At 43.8% G+C, this 21,352-nt stretch overlaps 1 protein-coding gene across 1 annotated transcript; it reads right to left on the reverse strand.

Annotated features, from left to right (window-relative positions):
* Window positions 1–3,369: 3,369 nt before the first annotated feature.
* On the reverse strand, window positions 3,370–20,560 carry LOC133139445 (probable pleckstrin homology domain-containing family N member 1). Its single transcript, XM_061258998.1, has 16 exons — window positions 20,326–20,560; window positions 18,490–18,574; window positions 18,016–18,180; window positions 16,735–16,815; window positions 15,484–15,571; window positions 12,864–13,003; window positions 11,922–12,068; window positions 10,233–10,313; window positions 10,007–10,082; window positions 9,721–9,866; window positions 9,415–9,567; window positions 7,579–7,791; window positions 7,060–7,221; window positions 6,405–6,611; window positions 5,624–5,672; window positions 3,370–4,275 (listed from the first exon to the last, which is right to left on the reverse strand). The coding sequence occupies exons 1-16, from the start codon at window positions 20,388–20,390 to the stop codon at window positions 4,094–4,096; spliced, it is 2,040 nt and encodes a 679-aa protein (XP_061114982.1). The 5' UTR covers window positions 20,391–20,560; the 3' UTR covers window positions 3,370–4,093.
* Between the last annotated feature and the right edge of the window lie 792 nt (window positions 20,561–21,352).

Consider the following 21,352-nt stretch of genomic DNA (forward strand, 5'->3'; position numbering starts at 1 on the left):
ATTAAATGGGAGTTGAACAGTTTTCTTGCTATCCATTTGTTATGTAGTCCAGTTGTGATACAAATGCAGTGCTACCTTTGTGCACATAAAATAATTTACTAACTAAAGTGACAGAACGTTTTCCCCCTGCTGGTGAACTGGGTGCTCTGCCTGTTAAACAGCACGTGAACTTACTCCCTTTGGCTTATGCTTGTGAGAGCCAGACCTGTAAACCGAGGTGTGACCAGCTGCTATGCTTCAGAATTTCGGAAACTAAATCAGGAGGAAATTATTTCTTGGCACAGGATGATTGAAACAAAGTTGATGTTGCCATAATTTGTATGGTCCATCATGTGGACTTTACAGATATTACAGAACTGTTTGCAAACAAGTACACGTTGTAAAGTCCCACAAGGCAGAGAAGTGTCAGACAGGATGCTAAACTTACTCTCTAGCAGAGTAACTGGGGGAGAGAGGCAGAACAGCATTGAGGACAGGGCTCTCAGCGTCTTTGTTTGGCTGCAGAATTAGTGGAGAGAGTGAGATCTGCCTCCACCAGAGGCCGCCAAAAGACCACTTGAAGTCTGATATCGAAATAGAAATGGACGCTGCACTTTGTTTTTCTCCCGAAGGGCTTAGCCAAGGTCTAGACTAAAATAAACAATATCATTAACAATAGCAAGATCTACTCAATATTTTAGTTAAAAGGCCTGAAGATTCAATCTTCATTGGTTAAATTTGGTCGGATGCAGACAGACTTATACAACTCTTTAGCTTCACAAGCCAATCCAGTCTTCTTTTTCCATGTAGGCCATAGAGTACTTAGCTTGTGGCAGCAAGCCCAAATAAATATACCGTTTAAATAGAAATGTTACATTGTGATTTCAACGCTTCTGGTTAAAGGCAGAGGCATGTTTACTGAAGAAATTCAGTAACTACATTCAGAGACCATCTACACTCCATTTGTATTTAATAGGCAAAATGGAGTGCAAACATTTAATCTTATTGCCTTCCTCTGTGAAATTGTACGTTATGCTGATTGCGGTTTCCACCACTGCCACACAAGCGAATCAAATTTCCCAGAAGCTCAATCGTCAACTAGGCTATTAAGGAGCGCTTGACTCATGTCAGCAAAATTCTAAACGTAATGGGCACTCCCTGGTACACAGATCTGAGAATTCAATGCCTATGTTTGAGTAGAGTCACACACAAGATCTTCAGTAAGAGAAGGCAAAAATAACAACATTTTCTTCTCCTATTTAGAAAAGAAAGAAAAAAGAAAAAAAACACTTGCTTGGGGCAGCTTATATACTCTACATCACAGGTGTGTATGATGCTAATTAAAGAGACGCTACCAATCAAAGCTTCTATTTTCAGGTTGCCATTCGGGTATTTTAGCTCCGTGTTAATTACATGGATTGACACACCAATTGTTGTTAGCACCATTCATTTCTAATTAAAACATTTGCTGTCACTAATTAAGTACTTGTTAATAGCCTGTCTGATGAAGACTGTGATTGGCTATTCCTCTCTGATTAGCTTGTACACCGGAAGAGAAGCTAAGGCATATAGAAGATGCTGAAAAGTGAATCTTTCATTCTCTGAAACTATCACTATTAAAACTAAAGCTATTGAGTGCACAACTTCTCTGATGTTGTTACTGATATTAATTCTGACCATTATTTATCTGATGACTTCATCACCACATGAAGTCACTTGTTATGTTAAAAAAAAAAAAACATATTTTTCTTTGGGGTACTTGCAATACCAGGATCTCGAACTGTGCAGCTGTGTCTGCTGGTGTCTACTGTGTTCCTCCACTTAAGTGCTTGATTTAAATCATTGATTGATCTTACTTGGAACCTTGTTTCGGTGCTGATTGAAAGAAAATCACAAAAAAACAGAGACTGCTGCCTGCCCTCTGAGTTTGAGATGAGAGTACGAAAATAATAATAAAATAATAGTACTAAGATATAAAGTATGATACACCACAGGGAATGGCATACTTGGTTTATTGAATATTCCCTCAACCCAAGTACCATGAGGTCTACAATGTTCAGAGAACAATGTTGGTGACATAGAAATGGACATTTCCTGGACGTTGAGTTGTTTTAACAATGATACACACTGCGACATTTGAGAAACACTGCAGCTATTAAAGTCAGTAATTACATAGACTGGCATATATAGCTTTGGCCATTTGGCATTCTCACAAACCACTTTTATGTCATGGCCAACAATACATATGCCAAAAATGTCATCATTGAGTGACAGAGCAGATCTCACACAGATTTTGTTTTCTTTTTCTTCCAGTGATATTTGCTTTGGACAGACAGTGAGAGCAGAAAGGGCATCATAGCTCAGATGATACAATAGCAAGTCACCATGTGTATCAGGATGTTTTATATCATGACTCCCCAGACATCACAAAGCATTGGGCCTCATGCAAGAGCCACTCGTACAAACAGATTTGCTCTTAAACTGCTTGTAAGAGTGATTTAAGAGGACGTGGAACATTCACCATTTCTTTCCTATTTAGATTTTTTTTTTTTCGGTTAGAGCAAAATTTACGAGGGGTCCTGTCATGCGAATCATGTAAACGACACATTCCATTCATTTCCTACGGAGAGGCATGCTGTGCATGTCACCGCAGCCTGCCTGACTCACAGAACAAACCTTCAAACTGAGCGTTACAGATCAAATACGAGTGAAGATTCAGCAACTGCATCGCTTATTTCTCACCACAAATGTTTTCAGGAACGTATTTTAGAGGACTGCTTAAGAGGAATGAGAGAAGGTTCATCAATGGTCCGCCATATTGTTATGTTTTGCCTGAACCGATGAACCGCAGACTACCGAATCCGGTTCCGACTACGTCCCTTGTTCCGGTTAATCCCAGTGGCCATCTGTCTGACGAAACCCACCTACAGTACCGTGCATACTGATTTATAGCAGTTTTCTGAACTTCGTTGAATCCAACATGACACACTTATACGAGCCCTTCGTAAGAAAATAAAGTAATATATATTTACGATGAGAATTTGAAAAATTGATGTTCTTGCAAGAGGCCCATTGTGAGTCACCTGGAAATGCCCAATTACCACACACATCTCAAAAGAGGTCAAAGGTGAGGAATGTAACAATCATTTCACTTGTAAGTTACAGATATTATAGCTCCATGAAAAGGGACCAAAATTCCAAAAGGTTTTTGGTGTCATTTTTTTAAATTAATACATAAAGCATAACAATGGACAAACCTACAATGAATATAGTTAGAAGTAAAGCAGGTAATCACCAACTCTCAGTCTGTTTGAGTTATCCAGCGGACAAGCGGGAGGCCATGGCTTTTTTAAATCAATGGTAGAATAACAAACACAACGAGACATAAAATACAAAAAAATCTATTTGTTTTGTTTTAATTGCCTTTGTACTTCAACTTTTACAACAATATGTAAACATTATGTAAACATGAAGCTCTTCTGAAACATTATTAAATAACAAAATATTATTTTAATATTATTAAAATATCAATAATACAATAGAACATTTTTCAAGCACTTGAGAATTTATACATATTTACATATTATATACAACATTGTGCTATGCTACATGTAAATGGCAGAGGGGAGTCCGACAAAGCCCTAGACTATCATCCTTAGAATCCTAAATCCCTGACTGACTGTTCAAAGGTCTTTACAATTCCCTTTTTTTTTTTTTTTTTTACACATGCCTAGATATGCAGTGGAGTTCAGACATATCTTACTAATAAAATCGCACTCGTAAAAAAAATAACAAAATAAATATTCCTCCCAAATTTCAAGGTGAAGTAATTCATGGTAGCACCAGGTCACTCCACTACAGCAGTGACAGCACAGCAATAACAGGCCCTCCTAGTGCAATACTGACAACAGTACAGAAATGAGTGTCAAATGCCCTGCTACCAATGCGTACGGACACTTTCCTGCACGTTTTCATATGGCTTATTGTGAATGGGGTTATGGATTATTGTTTGTGACAGGTCCTAGTAAAACGGTTCCAGGGTGCAGTAACAGGCCAGGTAAAAGGTCTCTGTTCACACACAGGTGAGGAGTGTGTTTGTACAGCGTGTGTTTTATCACCACCTCGGCTGTGTTGACACTGCGTGTACGCCGTTTACGCCCAAGCCTGCCGTGGTCCAGTGTGGCGAAATCCCGATCGGCGACTGAATCATCTGACTGTCTTTGTCTACTTCCCAAACGTTATCGTAGTCCGTTTCCTGGTCGTCCGGTTCCGCGGCCTCCAGGAAAGCGTTGTCCTCTGTGGAGGGGGAGAGGGGGGGGGGGGAACGGGACAGAGTCTGTGAGGTCAGCTGACGAGGCTTATCTCCCGCAGTGATCTCAGCTGTGACAGGCCCCTATGCCTGCTTCATCTCAGGCCCTGTCTGCTGAGGAATGAGTCAGGAGTCACGGCACAACTGGCCACATGTTTCAGGGATATAACAGATCAGGATCAAGTGAGGTAACACCCGAATCCACATTTATGTATCTTATCAGCTTCTTCCATGACACCCATTGCAGCAAGACAAAAGAAGCGCTAGTACATGTTTACATTTACATATCGCTAATTACGATAATTTTGGCGCAGATGCGTATTTAACAGCCGTGAGCTTCGGTATGATGTGGTGATAGACCAGCAGAGTGTTTAATCAAAGTGGGGGCGTGGTAAGCACAGTGACCAGGAAGAAGAATCTGATCATGTTGTGCCTGGTGCATGAGGGACTAATCCTGCACAGCAGCCATCTTGTTGTGTGTGCTTGTGCATGAAGCAGAAAAAGCCTCCTGTGCACAAGCCCTTAACCCAGCTAACAGAACATTTTCTCATGTTACCAAAATGTTTTGTCAATGTCATAACATTGCCACTACATTGCAGCAATGTTGGGAGAATGTTTCGTGTTAGCTGGGTCATCTGCCTCTCTTACTCCGTGCTCTTGATTTTATTTTACCAGGAATAATTCCCATTGAGATTAAAAATCTATTTTTCTAGGGAGACCTGGCCAAAATGGCAGGACAAAACGTTTCCCATAAAAGCACAACATGACACTAAAATAGAAAGTCATATACATCTAATAATAATTAACAGTGATAATTTAAAGGACAATAATTTAGTGTTCAGTGCTTTAGTCAGCACCACATGAGCACTCAGTGAGCAGGTAGTCCGTAATCCTGTATTTGTAATCTTCCACGCTTATGAAACGGTCTAATTTAAAATGCCTCAACTGCCGTCATTACTCTAAGCTTTACCTAGCTGCGAGCAGCCACACCCGCTCAAGTTCTGATCTGCCTGCCCAGATATGTGGATCGACTGTGGGAAAAGGTCAGGGTCTGGGCTAGAAGATGACACACTGCATTATGAGCAGCGGAACTGTTTTCATATGCGGTTATTACCATGACGAATGACAGTGCCGTGGTGCGGTAGTATCACTCTTATAACTTGCATATGACACATATGCGAGTTGAGTGCAGGGACAAGGCAGTTGTGGGTCATTTGAATTTCTAAAATGAACCTCGTTTGCTCAACCGGTCAGACTGCAAAACGAATATTTCGGCACGGCGGAGGCAGGTAATGACAGAGTGTTGTTTGACTTCGGCATGCTCGGTATTCTCACCTTGCAGGTAATTGTAAGGCATCGGATGGCTTTGTGATGGGTAGATCATCTGTAGAGAGTGAGAAGAAAAACTTTCATTCATTTGCTCAGGGACAAATATAACCCTGCGTCTCTCCTTTGTCACTGGATATGTAACTGAGAAAGTGGATCATTGTCCCTCTGTGCCCGACTTAGGCCAGGTTCTACCTGGGCCTTTTTTGAGCTACTATACATTCTGTCCTCAGATTAGACAGGGACATAATTCACCAATTATTTTTGTATAGTGAGTGTGGAATTTGCTTCTGAATTAAATTATTTTCTTTTTTTTATTAGATCAGTGCAAGTCTAAGCAATGTACCGTTATAAAATAATAGGTTATAAATTCACATCTATAATCAACAATCTCTGATTGAACTCCTTTTGAAGAGTTTTAGAATGTGTCCACTCAGGCAACACGGGAGGTGAGGATCAGTCAGGGAACAGTGGAGCAGGTAAGAGGAGAGGATCAGTCATCGAACAGTGGTGCAGGTCGGAGGAGAGGAGCAGTCAGGGAACAGTGGAGCAGGTAGGAGGAGAGGATCAGTCAGGGAACAGTGGAGCAGGTCGGAGGAGAGGATCAGTCAGGGAAAGGTGGAGCAGGTCGGAGGAGAGGATCAGTCAGGGAACAGTGGAGCAGGTCGGAGGAGAGGAGGGGATCAGTCAGGGAAAAGTGGAGCAGGTAGGAGGAGAGGATCAGTCATGGAACAGTGGTGCAGGTCAGAGGAGAGGATCAGGGAGGTGTTGGTGGGTGTGGCTCACTCACCGGTCTGACGGAGCTGGGTGACAGCGTTGTGGGCGGAGACAGCATCTTCAGCCTGGACACGGACTTGGCTCTCTGCTGCGAGGCCCAATCGGAGCTTTCCACCTCCTGCTCGGATTCCTGCAGGTTCTTCCTCCGCCTGCCCAGAGGAGGGGTGCACAGCCGGAAGGTGGGGGGCAGAAGGGGGGCACTGTGATTCTGCACTGACACCTGTGGGTCAGGGAGGGGACACAGTCAGACAAACACAAAAACCAAAAACCCAACTAAAAACACCACACGCTTTATCCTTTGATATGCTCCCCCCACTCAGATTAACCATAGTTACAGGTACTCTACATCCTACAGTTTGGCCACGGCAAAACATTTTAATTCTATATACATATCTCAATCTATATTTTAATAAGGCACAGAATCCGTATTTATTTATTTAGCCAGTTGCGAGTTTAGAAATTATTGAAACTCAAACATTCGAGGTGCAGCAAATCGCCCAGTCACTCTATACTCTTTGTTTAATTATGCAGCTGAATGAATGAATAAGTTATCCGGAGGCCGGGCTGTCTCCAGGCCTGGAGCACGCAGTCTGGGCGTACACAGGCGCCCGACAGGCCCAGACGCGGCGCTAAACGAGACGGAGAACCCGATCACCCGACCCACGTACCGCCGGCCTGACGTAGTTGTCCTCCTGCAGGTAGCGGCCCGGGGTGCTGGGGTCATCGTAGAGGGGCGACAGCGGGCGGCGGGGGGCGCACAGGTCAGAGTACCGCTGGGGGCCGGAGAGGTGGTACCGCCCGCCGGACTGGGGCGTGCTCCAGCTGTTCGACTGCAGACGGGGAGAGCAATGGAGATGAGCCCAGTGACGCTGGAGCTTTCACAATACTACACAAATACCATTATCGTTTGGGAATAATGGAGGTAGAATACAGTGGGAATCATTTTGTAATGCTTATGATATAATAACATTATAATCGCACTGTGCGTGTACGTGTTTATTATTTATACAAAGTCAAATAATATAACATTATTCCCATGTGTCACTCTTTACCAGTAGTGATGATTACATCAGCGTTAGAATGTTCAGATGTTCAGTTAAGAACATTCTAGTCACATACTTGTGACATCACTCCTTACAGGGAGACATTTGTTGGAGCGAGCCAATGAGAGAGGAGCAGCTCACTACCTTCACGAGGAAGTACTTGTCGGCGTGCAGGGCGGGGTAGGGCGTGTTGTAGACGGGGGAGGCGGGGACGGTGGGGGCCACGGCGTAGGACAGCCGCTGGTGCGGGGCGTGGAAGTCGGACGCGGGCCGGGTGCGGTGGGAGAAGCTGTTGCTCCTGACGCCATACCGAGCCGCCGTCTGGGGGTCCGTGGAGGCCGGCCGGCTGGGCACGTACTGCAGTTCACACAGAGACAGGGGTCAGTGGTCAGAGGTCAGAGGTCAGCGCTGCCGTTTACACACCACCAGCGGGCGCCGCTGCTCTTGTGATGGAGTCATGTCCAGTATGGCTAATCGAATCAAAGTTTATTGGTCACATAGTCCATCATACAGGTGCAACGTGCAGGGTACGTTCAGGTAGCACCAAGACGTACTCAGAAGAACAAATAAATAGCACAGTCTTAGCGGAACTAACACGGAGGCGACCGGAACCCGCCCGCGGCAGACCATTTCCCTGTGAAATGTGCCCTCGGATGGTCCCGTTTGTAACCGACGTTTCCGCCATTCCGGCTCTTTGATGCAGGCCGACGTGCGCCGGTGGCTTTATTTGCATGCGATCCATTTGCACAGCTGGCGCAGTGTCAGCGCAGCGCTTCAGGTGAGGCACCCTGCTGCTCGAGGGCGGCCTGGCTGGAAACTGAGCCCACAGCCTTCAGCAGCAAGCCCAGTTCCCACCATTACACCGCGGCGCACAAGCGCCGCGCGATACCAGCGCGTATCGCGTTACGCGCCAGGGACTGATTTACTAGCCGAACGCGTTCACAGGAATATCGGCTGCTTTGAGCGGCCTTCCTCCGCTTTCCTCCGGTGGAAATGCACACGGGCAGAGGTGAAACTCTAACCGGCGAACGCTCTCGAGATCAAGCGTCTCGTGTGCTCTGTGAGGGCGCTCCGGCCTCTCCATTGTGAGTGAACAGGAGCACTGATGTCCACTGATGCTCCACACGCCCAGTGCACTGACACCACCAATCACCTGGGCACTTATTAAGAAACTGCCTGCAGTTTGTGGGCACAGCTTATTACGAGACGTTTGAGTAGAAGGATATTTATACAATAATTATTTATTGAGAAGATTTTTTTCAATATAATAATATATGTATAAAAATATATATATTTTATTATGTTTAATGATTAAATTAGTGAATTCTTGTCTAAATGTACCTCCACTGGAGGGTTGGTCACTATTTGTTCAAAATTATGCTTCAAATGTAAAATTTGTTTAAGTTACAAATTGTATACTTCCAATTGTTACTCCAATCACACTATCCATATTCATGTCATAGAAGCAGATAAAGGCCTGACATTACAAATGCTTTTCCATTTTGAACACATGACCTGATGAATACAGTTACAGATCTTTTTCAGAGATTATATGTCTCTGCACCTGCTATTGTTTACATTTAGGTGACCGCAACCCTATCCTGGTTCAACCGTCTTATGGTAAACTGCTCTACCAAAGAAAACAAAACATTTGCTTATGATATTGACCTTGAAGGAAGTAGAGAATACATTCATTTGAACAATATTGATTCAACTGAATGTACTGCATCTATCACATCGAGGGCTCTGTTTTGATGAACTTTCTGAGTCTGAGTTCTTTTTTGTGTTGTATTTGTACACTTCTTCGAAAGAACACCATGTCAAGATTATTCTTAATATTATTATAATATCTTACGAATCAAATAATGTAGTCATGTCAGCCCTCTGTGTTATTACTCTTGTGTGTTTGTAGTTACTAGTCACACATGAAGTACATTGTTTACCTTGAATGAACCGTTTTGTGGGAATAGCAGTACTTACACAGAGAGGCTCCATATAGCCTGGAGACATGGGATTGTCCAAACGGTTCTGGAATTTCAGTTCAAAAGACCCCCGGCCATTTTGTGAGAGTCTCTGCGATTCCGCCAAAGCTTGGCTGCTGTTCCCGCTCCATCTGTCAAACTGGCTGGTAGCCTGGAGGGAACACAGGCAATGAATCACATACGCATCTTACAGGGCACAAAACAAATGAGTTTCATTTGTCAGGATACAGCGGCGGATAAAACGCTACACGCCGTACAGCTCATTCCTGCTAACTTAAGGCTAGTTTCTCAGGGCGTGACCTACCGTTCTCTTGGTTGGGTTGTCGATGATGTCATAGACCGGTGGTGGGGGAATATGCACCGGGACGTAAGAGGCTTTGAAATTATGAATCCAGTCATGAAACTCCTTCTTGTCCAGACAGGACACAATGATGGGGTTGATCAGCTTCCCTGAAACCAGACGCAAGCAACGGGTCATTCACAGAAACCTTCTCTTTCCAGTAAAATCCAATGTAGATATACACTGTGACCAGAGTACACATTTCAGGAGCTAGCAACATGTTACAGTTGCCAAAAAACATAATCCTTACCTTCAATCATAAAAGTGTTTGGCCTGACATCTTGGCACGGTGTGGTGACTGTGATCATGTTGAGAGGCAGTTTCCCCTGTAATTACACAAGTAATGAAGCAAAAACAAACAAAACAAAACAATGACAACATTTGACAGGTGAAAAGAGAAAACATACTTTAACCATTTACCTGTAATATCTGTTATAGTGCAAACAATATGAGACAGAAAAGGATTAGAAACTCACCTTATAGAAGAGGCCGTTTTGCTCCTCGGACAGAATGATGAGGTTGGCTGGGTACATCACCAGCAGCCTGTCATACTGCTCCTGAAAAGACAGAGAGAGTGCCTTTAACATCACATCCTTATAAAGTCCACCACTCGATAGTCAACAGCTGTACAATCAACCCCATATTGCCCATCAGGACCGTAGCTGTGAATTCTCAGGCCCGGCACAAATATATTGTCACTGCGTATCCTGGGCCGTCCTCAGGCCTGGGTCTGGGGCACAGGGCCCCAGTTGTCCCGCCCAATTCGGAGCCATTTCGCCCATCACTAGGGAAGTCAACACCTTCGCAATCTACGCCGTGTTGCATTTCACTGAAATGCCCCCTTTGAGAAACCTGCCCTAGAGAGTAAAGGCTTGCGGAACGCCGGAAATGGGTGAAGTTCCGTGACAGGGACAGTCCGCTCTGATGTAATCCCACAGATCTCCTGCCGCAATCACAGCGCCGTGGGCTTAAGACGGAGGAGTTAGTTCCACTTGTCACTTGAATGCTCTTCCTCCTGGGAGGATGGGTGGGTCTGTGGGCCAGGCGACATTCCAGGAGCGAGGTGAGTCAAAAGGAGAGTAACTGGTTTACACTCCCTGTTAGCGCAGAGCGTTCGTTCTCACACTCCTGCACAAAGCGCCGCTTAACTGTCCTCACACCCCAAAATTACAATTAAAATTTGTATATTTCCTTGGCAGAAGTGCGGGGGAGCAGAGGAGCGGCCTTGGTTTCTCATATGGACCCTTTCCAAGCCCTTAGCGGTTATCCATGCCAAGCCCCCCTCTCGCTGTGTTATCCGTGCCAGGTCTGAATGGGTTACGGTTAAGTTTAGGGGTTAGGGGTTAGGGGTTAGGAGACAGATTTAGGGTTAGGGGTTAGGTAAAGTGCTGAAAGCTTTGGGGTTTAGGGGACAGATTTAGGGTTAGGGGTTAGGTAAAGGGCGAGTCGGGGTTAGGGGACAGATTTAGGGGATTTGTGATCCCACAGCAGGCCTGTTCCTCTCTGTACTGCCCTCATCCTGCACTACAGGGCCTCACTACACTGACACCCTACAGGATCGCAATTGCGCAACAACGGGAATGTCTGCCTGCTACGTATTTTGGGAGAGAGGGAGGGAGGGAGGGATGGATGGATGGGATTTTCTGATAACAGTAACTACATAACTGTGCGTGATTTATACTTCGCACACTCATACGTCGATGCGTCATAACGCATGTGTGTCATCATAACTGTGGCTTTAATTACTGTAATATTCCACATGACCTCTGGTCATACTGTTTACACACCAGGAAATGTAGACAAATTTGTCTAATTCACATCTCTATGCCAATTTTAACAACTGACTCGGTGTATCCCAAATGATCTATTTTCCAGTTTACGGGAATCTTTCAATGGCAGATTCCAATTTACACTGAGCATTATCACTGGTACAATACCTTCATTATCCTCTTAAAAGCCTGCAATTCATTTTTGACCCATATACGGGACCTGGGACATTCCATAAAAATGAAACGAATAACATTTTTGTAAAATATTTTCACCAAAACACATTTTCGTGGTACAGAACGCCGGTATTGCGTGGCGAAACAGAAGAGGGCTGCATTCCCTCGTGCGGGGTCTCAGGACGTCACAATAGCGTACGGGCAGAGGACAGGAGCTCCTACCTGACAGGGCACGTGCTGCAGCTGCACTTTGGTGACGTAGATGATGGGTCCCAGAGACTCGCGCTGTGAACCCTCCCACTCGTAAACCGGCTCGTTCTTCACCGAATTCCTCAGCTGCTCGCGGCCGGAAATCCTATCCTGCGCGCTCTGGAGGTTATGCCGCAGGAAGACAGCACGTTAGCCACAGGACACACTTCACATACCAGCAGAGAGGGGGTGAAGGCATGATAAACTTGACAGGGGTGATTCACGTTGTCATCGAGCAGACTTCTCTTATCTTAAACATTATGAAATCAGTCTATAGTGAGAGACTCCTTCCTCAGACAATTTATCTTCAGGGAAGTCCCCGTGAAATGGGGTCTTTCACAATAGTCTCACTGTCCTGGCTGTTGGGCACCCATAGTTGTCTTTATTTAGCTGGCTTGAAACACATTGGGCATTTCCCTTTTTATAATGAAATAAGTATATGAATCATGTAAAGATTGACCAATAGACAGTTAGTGTCTGAATATTGATCCTGGGTGCCCTTTTATGTATTATTCCATGATATCATGAACCATAAAAGTAGCACAGATGCCCACAGCCCCTTCCCTCTGTTATGAGACTATGAGTACTATTGGCCTCAGCAGTGTTGGTTATATAGGGTTTCGTTTTGTGTCATCAGACACTTGCAACACCTCCAGGCGAGAACCACAGAGGAGTCAACATGCTCTCATTCGTTTGTTGTGGCCGTGCCGGTCACCGACCCAGCCACTCCTGGGGAAAATCCCACAGCGGGACACAGCAGGAACACGAGTTACTCATCCCCCCGTTTGGCACAAACACACTCTCTCTCTCTGCCCCTTGTTGTTTTAACTCTCCTTCTGAAGTTTAATTCCCGTTTTTTTACCATGTTGTTCTCGCAGGTTTGAAAGACAGCTGGGTGAACAGGTGGACTCGTACCTTGATCCTGGTGTAGGTGGGGATCTCGGCGGCGAGCACGGTTCCCCCGTTCCCCACCACGTGCTCTCTCAGGTGGCCCATCCAGGTGTCCAGCTCCACTCGACTGGAGCAGAAGACCACTATGGGGTTCAGGCCGATTCCTGCGGAGGCCAGATTAACAGAGTCAGAGTTCAGCCCGCAGCACAAGAAAACAATCAGTATAGGAGGCAGGTGAACCAAGTTTAAAATATAAACTAATGGCAAAAAGCTCAATCAATAATTATACAGTCAAGAATGACAGCAGTGGCATTTTAATGAATGACAAGGATAGGGTGATATCCTTGTGTAAAATCCTTTTTGAGTCCATCTTACACCATGCCTTGATGCCAACAAAAATAACTGGAATACTACAAATGGACATGATTTTGTAATGTTACAAATGCATATTGCCTATTGTATAAATCAGAACACTAGTTTTAATACAAGACTGGAATGTGTTATCTTGCAATAAAAAGTGTGACACAGTGCTTTTGGCCTGCACTAGAAAAAGTCCACATGAACCAGCGATATAACATTCTGTGTTTAAGAGACAGCCCAGAAAGCAGCCCTTACAAAAATGTGCTTATCTATTTGGACAGAGCTGGAATCTCCCCATTATCAATCATACATTCCAAAGATAAAGGAACAGATTCCTTTTCAAAACGTTCAATTTTCTGGAAGGCCGGTCTCAAATGTGACCTCATGATTTACAAGTATTTTAACAAAAGCACTCACACAACCATGCACATAGCCACACACACAGACACACACACAGTTACACATGAACAATTCAATATAGCACAGATGAATAATTCAATTACTTTAATGATTATTTAATTGTGGGATTTTTATGGGAATGTCAATAAAATTCCACTGATTAATTCAACAATAATATGGACTTTTTTTTTAATGAACCATTTTATGATTAAACTGCTGGCTATGCAGAACCCACATTAAAGTATTCATAAAGTGGCTGCTTTCACACTGTCAGCAATACACAGTCAAATAACGTGAAGGCCCAGTGTTACCTATGTTTTTCCCCTATCTAATTGCCCTATTTGCTTATTCTTCTGTACAGACCTGACAAGATTGTGAATAACTGTTATGAATAACTGTTGGCTCATGGCTGTCAGAGAAACCAGCCGTCTGAAGTTTTGTTTACATTATTATGACATACGGGTAGTTTAGAGACCCCCCAGTGTTATTACTCACTAGCCAAAAAGTGATAGTTGAATATAAATAAGCAATAAACATTATATGGTGCTGACATACTACATGTGTTTTGAGCGCAGATCATTATATAGACGCATCTGCCCAAGGCTAAACCATAGAGTGATCAGAAAAAGCAGATGACTGGAGACGAGCTGGAGCACGCAGAAATGCTTCACGGCTCAGGAATGTGAGATAGTGCTGCCGTAACCACGGCAGCGATGGGAACGCAGCGCGAGCCGCCCGATCGCGGAGTTCAGCGGCACCTGTTAGCGCACAACGGGGGCATTGTGCCGCGTCCTCGGACAATGCCCCGACTGATCGCAGTTCGGGATTTCTGTTGCCAGGCCGAGGCTGACAACAGGTGGCGTGTGCTGCCTTTGAACACGAGAAATCTGTTATGTCAGCCTAGATTGCCGAGGTTTTATTTTCTGAGCGCTTTAAAGCTAAGACGGACCTTGCAACATAACTAAAAACAGATGTGTTTAGATGTGTCAGCGTAACAAAATATTTGATTTTTTTCCCTCGCTATTGCTGTAAACATTTTTTTGACAGGAGGAAACATCAACCTCCGACTAAGTGAACATTCTGGAAGAAGTTTCAGCGTGGAGAACTGGACCGATAACTGGATATACACTGAAGGAAGTGACATGCATACTTTGAAAACTGAACACTATTTAATTAAAGGTAAAATAGGCAATTTCAGACTTCTAACGGTCAAGAGAGGAACTGCAGCAACAAACATGCTCAAATCACAACACTATTTATCCGACCCCTTCTCTGTGAACCCGCTGACGTTGAAACGACATTGGCTGTGGCAATTAGAACCAGTTTTCAACCAATACATTTGAATTATTTGAATTATTGTCTAGCTATACGATGTTTTGGTACAGAGTGCCAGCCCGTCAACTGCATATTTTGAAACTCGAATTTAAGGACTATAAACACAGGCAAAAGGTGAGTCAACATGTCAGTGAGCCCTTTTCAATGATAGGAATGGATTTACAATGGTCTTGTAACAATGTTTTAACACAAAAATCTTACCTATTGTACCTTTAATACAAAAACTATTTCTAAATTAAAACTTAAAACTTGCAGTTTCATGCAGGATCATTTTCATTTTGTGGTTGTTTGGAACAGCAGAGGCTAAGAGACCATAGCCAAAACATCTCAGAATCCCAATCGAGACTATTTTATCCTTGAATAAGACACGCTTCAATGACTGCACAAACACATGAATCAAATGTGAGTTCTGCAGCTCATTCTACCGCATATGGGCATCCGCCAAACCAATTTACAATGAGGCAAACAGTTTGTTAGCAGAGGCATTCGGCTTGAATGAGCGCGACGCTGCGGTTGAAATCATCTTTATGTGAAGCCCATCCCTACTCACCATTGATCTGGAATGCAAACGGGTTTGTCTCGTTACTTCTGCCGTTCTGCATTTCGCACACTTTCAGCTCCTTCAGCGGAAGAGTTCCCTGGGTGAACACAGAACAGATGTTTCAGACACGATCACGTCGCTTTCCTACTTCACCCGTGCAAAAAAAAACAGGTCTATAAATACCTTGAATACCTTAAATACTCTTTTTCTGAACTAAATCTCCAGATAGTGTTCTTACAGTGCATTTCACTTTCCTTTCCAAAACTTAACTTAGATCATAGTTTAAACAACTTAAAAGTCCAACCAATTTAGGATACAAAGTTCAGAAGCCGTTCAGAAATGGTTTAAGTCCAGTGCTAAGAAATACTTAAAATGGGACAGTTTGGTTTAATAAAGTACTTTAAAATATACTTTACAATAAGCTTGATGTACTTAAGAATAAACATTCATGGAGTACTTCTTCATAATGGTACCAATCACACACTTGCATGGCCAGTATGGGAATTTCACACCTGCTGTGACAGCAGCAGAACGGCCATAACAAAGCAATCAACCACATACTGAAGCCATCAATAAAGAACCAAATTTCAGTTTCAGTTTTCGCACTTCCAGTTTGAGAACAGACATTTCAGTTTGAGAACAGACATTTCAGTTTGAGAACAGACATTTCAGTTTGAGAACAGACATTTCCTCTTTGCAGTTTTAAATACAGGGTGTGGAATGAACCTGTATACTACTAGTGGTTTATATAACTGATGGATGACAGGGAATTAGAGACACAAAAAGGGTAGAATACCTAGAGTAACTGCTCTGGCATGCCCCTCCCTGGAGGTAACATGGACTCACACAACTTATCAATTAAAAGATAGGAGTGACGGCAGAGGACGTTCACAAAGCCTGTGTGTCAGTGTGAAAGTACCCACCCTGAGGAATAGTCCTTGTCAGTTTCTGCACAGAAAAATGTTCCATGAAAAATGGGTAGAGTTAGATCTTTTGCTTTGCTTTCTTATCTGTATTTAAAACACTGGCTTAAATTGATCACTAAATGTCTTTCTAGTTTGATCTCATTTCTACAAAGGATAGTATCTTCTCACCTGCAGTGAGTATGAGAAGAAACACAATTACCTGGGGAAATTAAATATTCACACCCAGTAAAATGTATGAAAATAGCATTTCAAAATGTCAGTAGAACAGAAAATGGGGAAAAACCCACAGCCTGTTCAGAGAGTAAAGCGGAGTAAAATGGGAGTCAGATCTCACCTGGTAGGTGAGCCCAGTGGTGTTGTTGGAGACAAAATGAAGGTGTGTCTGGAACAGGTCCAGGTAGCAGTCGTGGATCTCCTGTGGGGAAAGGAATTAGGATTTTATTAGCCTATAATTCAACTAAAGAGGAGGGGGGGGGCAGTTGTAACATTTTCTGTTAATACTGATTGATCAGTCATACACATGACTGGCTAGCCTTTCTAGAAGCCCTGGTCTCTGTTACAAAACTGTGGTTTCCCCCCCCGTTGATTTCCCGAAGGATTATTTTCTTCTTCCTTCCCATAAGGGATCATGATGCGTTGATTGGCAGATTGCCATTCCCATGCTCCATTGCCGATGTTTACCATATCTGAGGCCAGATCTGAAACACCCTCTGCAGGTTGACTGTGGATCATGGGAGAGGTTTCACAACCCCTGCGTGTTCAGACACGGGCCACGGTCCCCCGCCCCCACTCTTATACCATTACGTCAGTCCCGAGCGAGAGAATTCACACGACTGCAATAGCAGTCTCACGCTGCACTTCGCACCTGTATTATTTTAGTTAGATCTTAGATTTTTTTTTATTTGGCCAATAATAACTTCTTTCTAAATCGAGTGGGAATTCCAAGGACAGGAATGTGGGTGTTGTTCTATCCATGCCATTATGACACCATGAAATAATCGTGGGAATATATCAATGGTCAAAAATCAATGGTAATGATTCATTCAAAGTTAGTGTGGTTATTTTGCTACCTTGATATCATAGTCTTGGGGCAGTCAATATTAGGCAATAATTCATTGAACAAATTCTGCCTCTCCAAATGTTGGGTCAATGCTCTGCACTTTGTCAATGGCCTTATTTTAAATATGGTATTTAATTTTTTTGGGGGTGTTTCCCCCCAGTTTTTAGTGCCTTCCTTGCTCAGGTGGAATATAAAAATAAATACAAAATGGATCACAAAGAAAGTGATGCAGTTGAAATTGTACTTCCCTCTAGGGTCTTTCAGCGAACTTATCCCTGGTTATGGGTATGCGCTTTGTTGTACGTCGCTCTGGATAAGAGCGTCTGCCAAATGCCAATAATGTAATGTAATGATGTAAGCGACTGTGTTGCAAGAACACAGAGAAAATTTTCCATTAGTTAGACAAAGCCACTCTGCAGAACGGGGCTGCGTACGCCAGGTCCGTGACACAGTGCTTGGTCACCACCGGGCACCATTGGGCACGTGCGGTCTGAAGCGGCCCCACAGCGCCGTGGATGAGAGGTCATGTGATCTATCTCGGCGAATGGGACTCACCTGGCAGTGCAGGAAGCGGAAGCGCACTTTGGAGCTGTGGATCAGTCTGCCGTAGTTCTTCACGTTGATGCTGCTCTTCTTCCACCCCCCTGAGGGGTCGTACGCAAACGGAGGGGGGTCCCATTTTATGTTCTGTATCTTCTCTATGTCCTTCTGGGATATTTCCTGAAACCAAGGGCATTGGTGTCATGAAAATGATAATACAATTATTATCATTATATTTATTAGTGGTAGTAGTGATTGTTTTCATATTTACTGACGAAGTGTGAAGTGTGAGTAGAAATATATTTTGTAAGTACATGTAACAAACAATGCAATGTTATTTTGGGGGCTGGTTTCACAGACACGGATTAAGCGGAGTTGAGCTTTGTATGGAGAATTTCCACTGAAAACTGAATTTAGTGTCGGACTCAGTCTGTGACACTGGCCCAGAATGTGCGGAAGTGTTAGGGTGTGGGGTGCAGACGCCCTCACCTTTGTCACAGTGGACATGATGTTGATGATGCTGTTGGACTTCTCCGGTCCTTCATCCGAGTCCTTCTTCCAAAACTTCCGACTGCTGCTCAAAGAACAGACAAACAGCCATTAACGAACATCACATTACGGCTATTTAGCTGACACTTTTATCTACAGCAACTTACAACTGATTAAACTAAGCAGGGGACAATCCCCTGCTTGTGGGGTTTAAGGGCCTTGTACAAGGGCCTAACAGCTGTGCAGATCTCATTGTGGCTACACCGGGGCTTGAACCACCCAGTCCCAGTCATGTAACTTAGCCACTAGGCTACAGGCTGGCCTGTGGCATATCTTTCAAAGACAGCTTTAATACTCAACAATCGCTTCCTACATATTCCCTTTCCGCCTCCTGAGAACATTGTACACGCTGTCCCAGAGAATGGTGCCAGTGGGGAAAGCCCTGTGGGTCTCCTGCATCGTGCTTAAATGAGATTTGTACATTACAGGGGTTTTACCGACTGCTTTGCATTTCAAATGGAGACCTACTGCAGTCGGTTTAAATGGCTGCAGCATTTAAAAACTCCATACAGCCCATCACCTCCTTATGATAGCAGAGAGTAAGCCTACATGCTGAATGCAGAATTGACCACTGCATACCCTTGTGCTGCACTGCTATTGAATGTTAAAGGAGACTAACAGACCGCCGATTCTAGTTTTCCTCTATTACTTGCCATTCGAATTAACGGGACAATACAGCTCTTGACAGAGAACTGTAACAATTGGCTGTGGCATCAATTCGTTCCTTTGTCACGTCTAACCTCCCTGTGCACCATTCACATCAAGCAACTTAAATCAAACCCACCCTGGCCTGATCCAAATGCCTGTCAGTGCTCAACGTTGGTACAACCATGTCGACTGCCAGTCAGCAAATTGCATTTAATTACCACCACACATCACACGGGTTCATTCATGCAGAGAATGCAAAGATTTTTTCAAACAAATACTTATCGAAATATATATATATATATATATATATATATATATATATATATATATATATATATATATATATATATATATAAACGTAGAAAGTTTAGAGAAGCTATGTTCTAGAATTTTGAAGCGAATCCTGAGAGCAGTACCAGTATCCCCATAAGGACAAGATCGTGCCAAACGCCGCAGAATACCACTAGTCTCGTCAGTAATGGGTATGAAGCAAACAGGTAGAACTGAAAGGCTACTATACTCTATGGATCACAATGTATCTTTTGCTCTTCCGTTGAAGTTGAAACGGGCTGGGCTTTCTGTGAGCACGGTGGTTGTATACGTAAATGGGGTAAACAGATTCAAACAGTGAAGTGTACAGTGAAGAGCTGTACTGAACGTAATACTGCAGACGTGCTGCTAAAGTAACCTAGGTGATGACACACTGAACTTTCGTGCGCAATATTCCACAACAAACACAAACGCAATTTAGTGTGTGCAACTCGCCCGAATAAGAGGCTAACCACGTAAACAGACACAGAGTCTGACAGACACACTGTGCCGTTGATTTATTTGCATGTCCTTAACTTATTAAAATATCCATTCATAGCGATGAGATGACTGACAACAACGGTTAAGTTTTTATTTTTTATTCAGTGGCGACACACAGCCGGCAAACCATAACTGAGTGTTCAGCTCGGCTTTAAACAGTGTCTGGATGTATATCTAACAATATACATTTAAGAGTACAATCAAACACGGTTGAATAATGCTGCCGCAGAAGCAAGGTCTGAGAAGTGCGGGACAAACGTGTGCTGACAGAAGAGGATAAGAATCCAATAAGGTTGCTTTAGAGCGCATGGTTCTTACCTGTTCCTGCGTATAAAACTTCTCCTTAAACTGCGCTGGGGGACACATGACACGGCGTTCCCCATGATGTCCCTGTGTACGCGTCTCTTCTGAAGAAATAAGCTGTATCCTCCGTGAGATTTCTTTTCTTTTTTTTACAACTGTAATCCAGGCAACGGTGCGTTCACTGACAGGCTAAAGTTGGTTCTGGCAGGATCCAGCGGTGGGAGAGTTTGTATAGGCAGCTCGTGACACATTGATGTGAGGGCGTGTACTACACTGACGGCGAGGTGTGTGTGTGTGTGTGTGTGTGTGTGTGTGTGTGTGTGCGTGTGTGTGTGGAGTAGGGAGGGAGAGGGGGAGGAGGGATAGAGAGGGGGGCAGGACTATCAAAGTTCACACTGGGATGTGATCCTACCGCTTAATCAACGACGCAGACAAAGGGCTGTACGCCAGACATGCTTTTTCACACTTTCTCGCTGGCAAATGGGGCTCGTTCAGATTTGTGAAGGATCCCATAAAAGACAGTGGATTTAGGTTTAAAACAATGGTGTCGATGACCAGGGATTAGCGCAGGCATGCCTGGACATGCAAAGGTTATACTAAACATGTTTTTTTACCATAATTTTCCCCCTGAACATTTCACATTTTGATAAAATGAAGAACAGAAGAACATACACAAACCACAAAGCAATATCAAGGCATTTAACACTCTTTACACTTCAGCTAGTTTAGCACTTGTGGGTTGTCGGTTTACAGCGGTATGTAAATCCTATCCTCGGGCAAGACGTGTAAATAATCCCTCAACTTGAAGTCGTGACGCACTGTCATGTATCCTTGTCAAGAGTGCCTGTCTATTTCACTTGATTCAGGTACATTGAACACAAATATCTTTACTGTACATTACGTGGTTCTCTTTGCCTTAACACCCTTGTGAGAGCAGTTTTTTTTTAAAGAAACAGCAGTAGTACGTTCCCAATTGAACTTGGCATGGGTTTCAGGAATCTTTCACCTTAGTGTTGGTTTAACTCATTGCAGGCTTTCAAAT

This window comes from Conger conger, chromosome 10 (assembly GCF_963514075.1).
Source record: "Conger conger chromosome 10, fConCon1.1, whole genome shotgun sequence".
Classification (NCBI taxonomy): domain Eukaryota; kingdom Metazoa; phylum Chordata; class Actinopteri; order Anguilliformes; family Congridae; genus Conger; species Conger conger.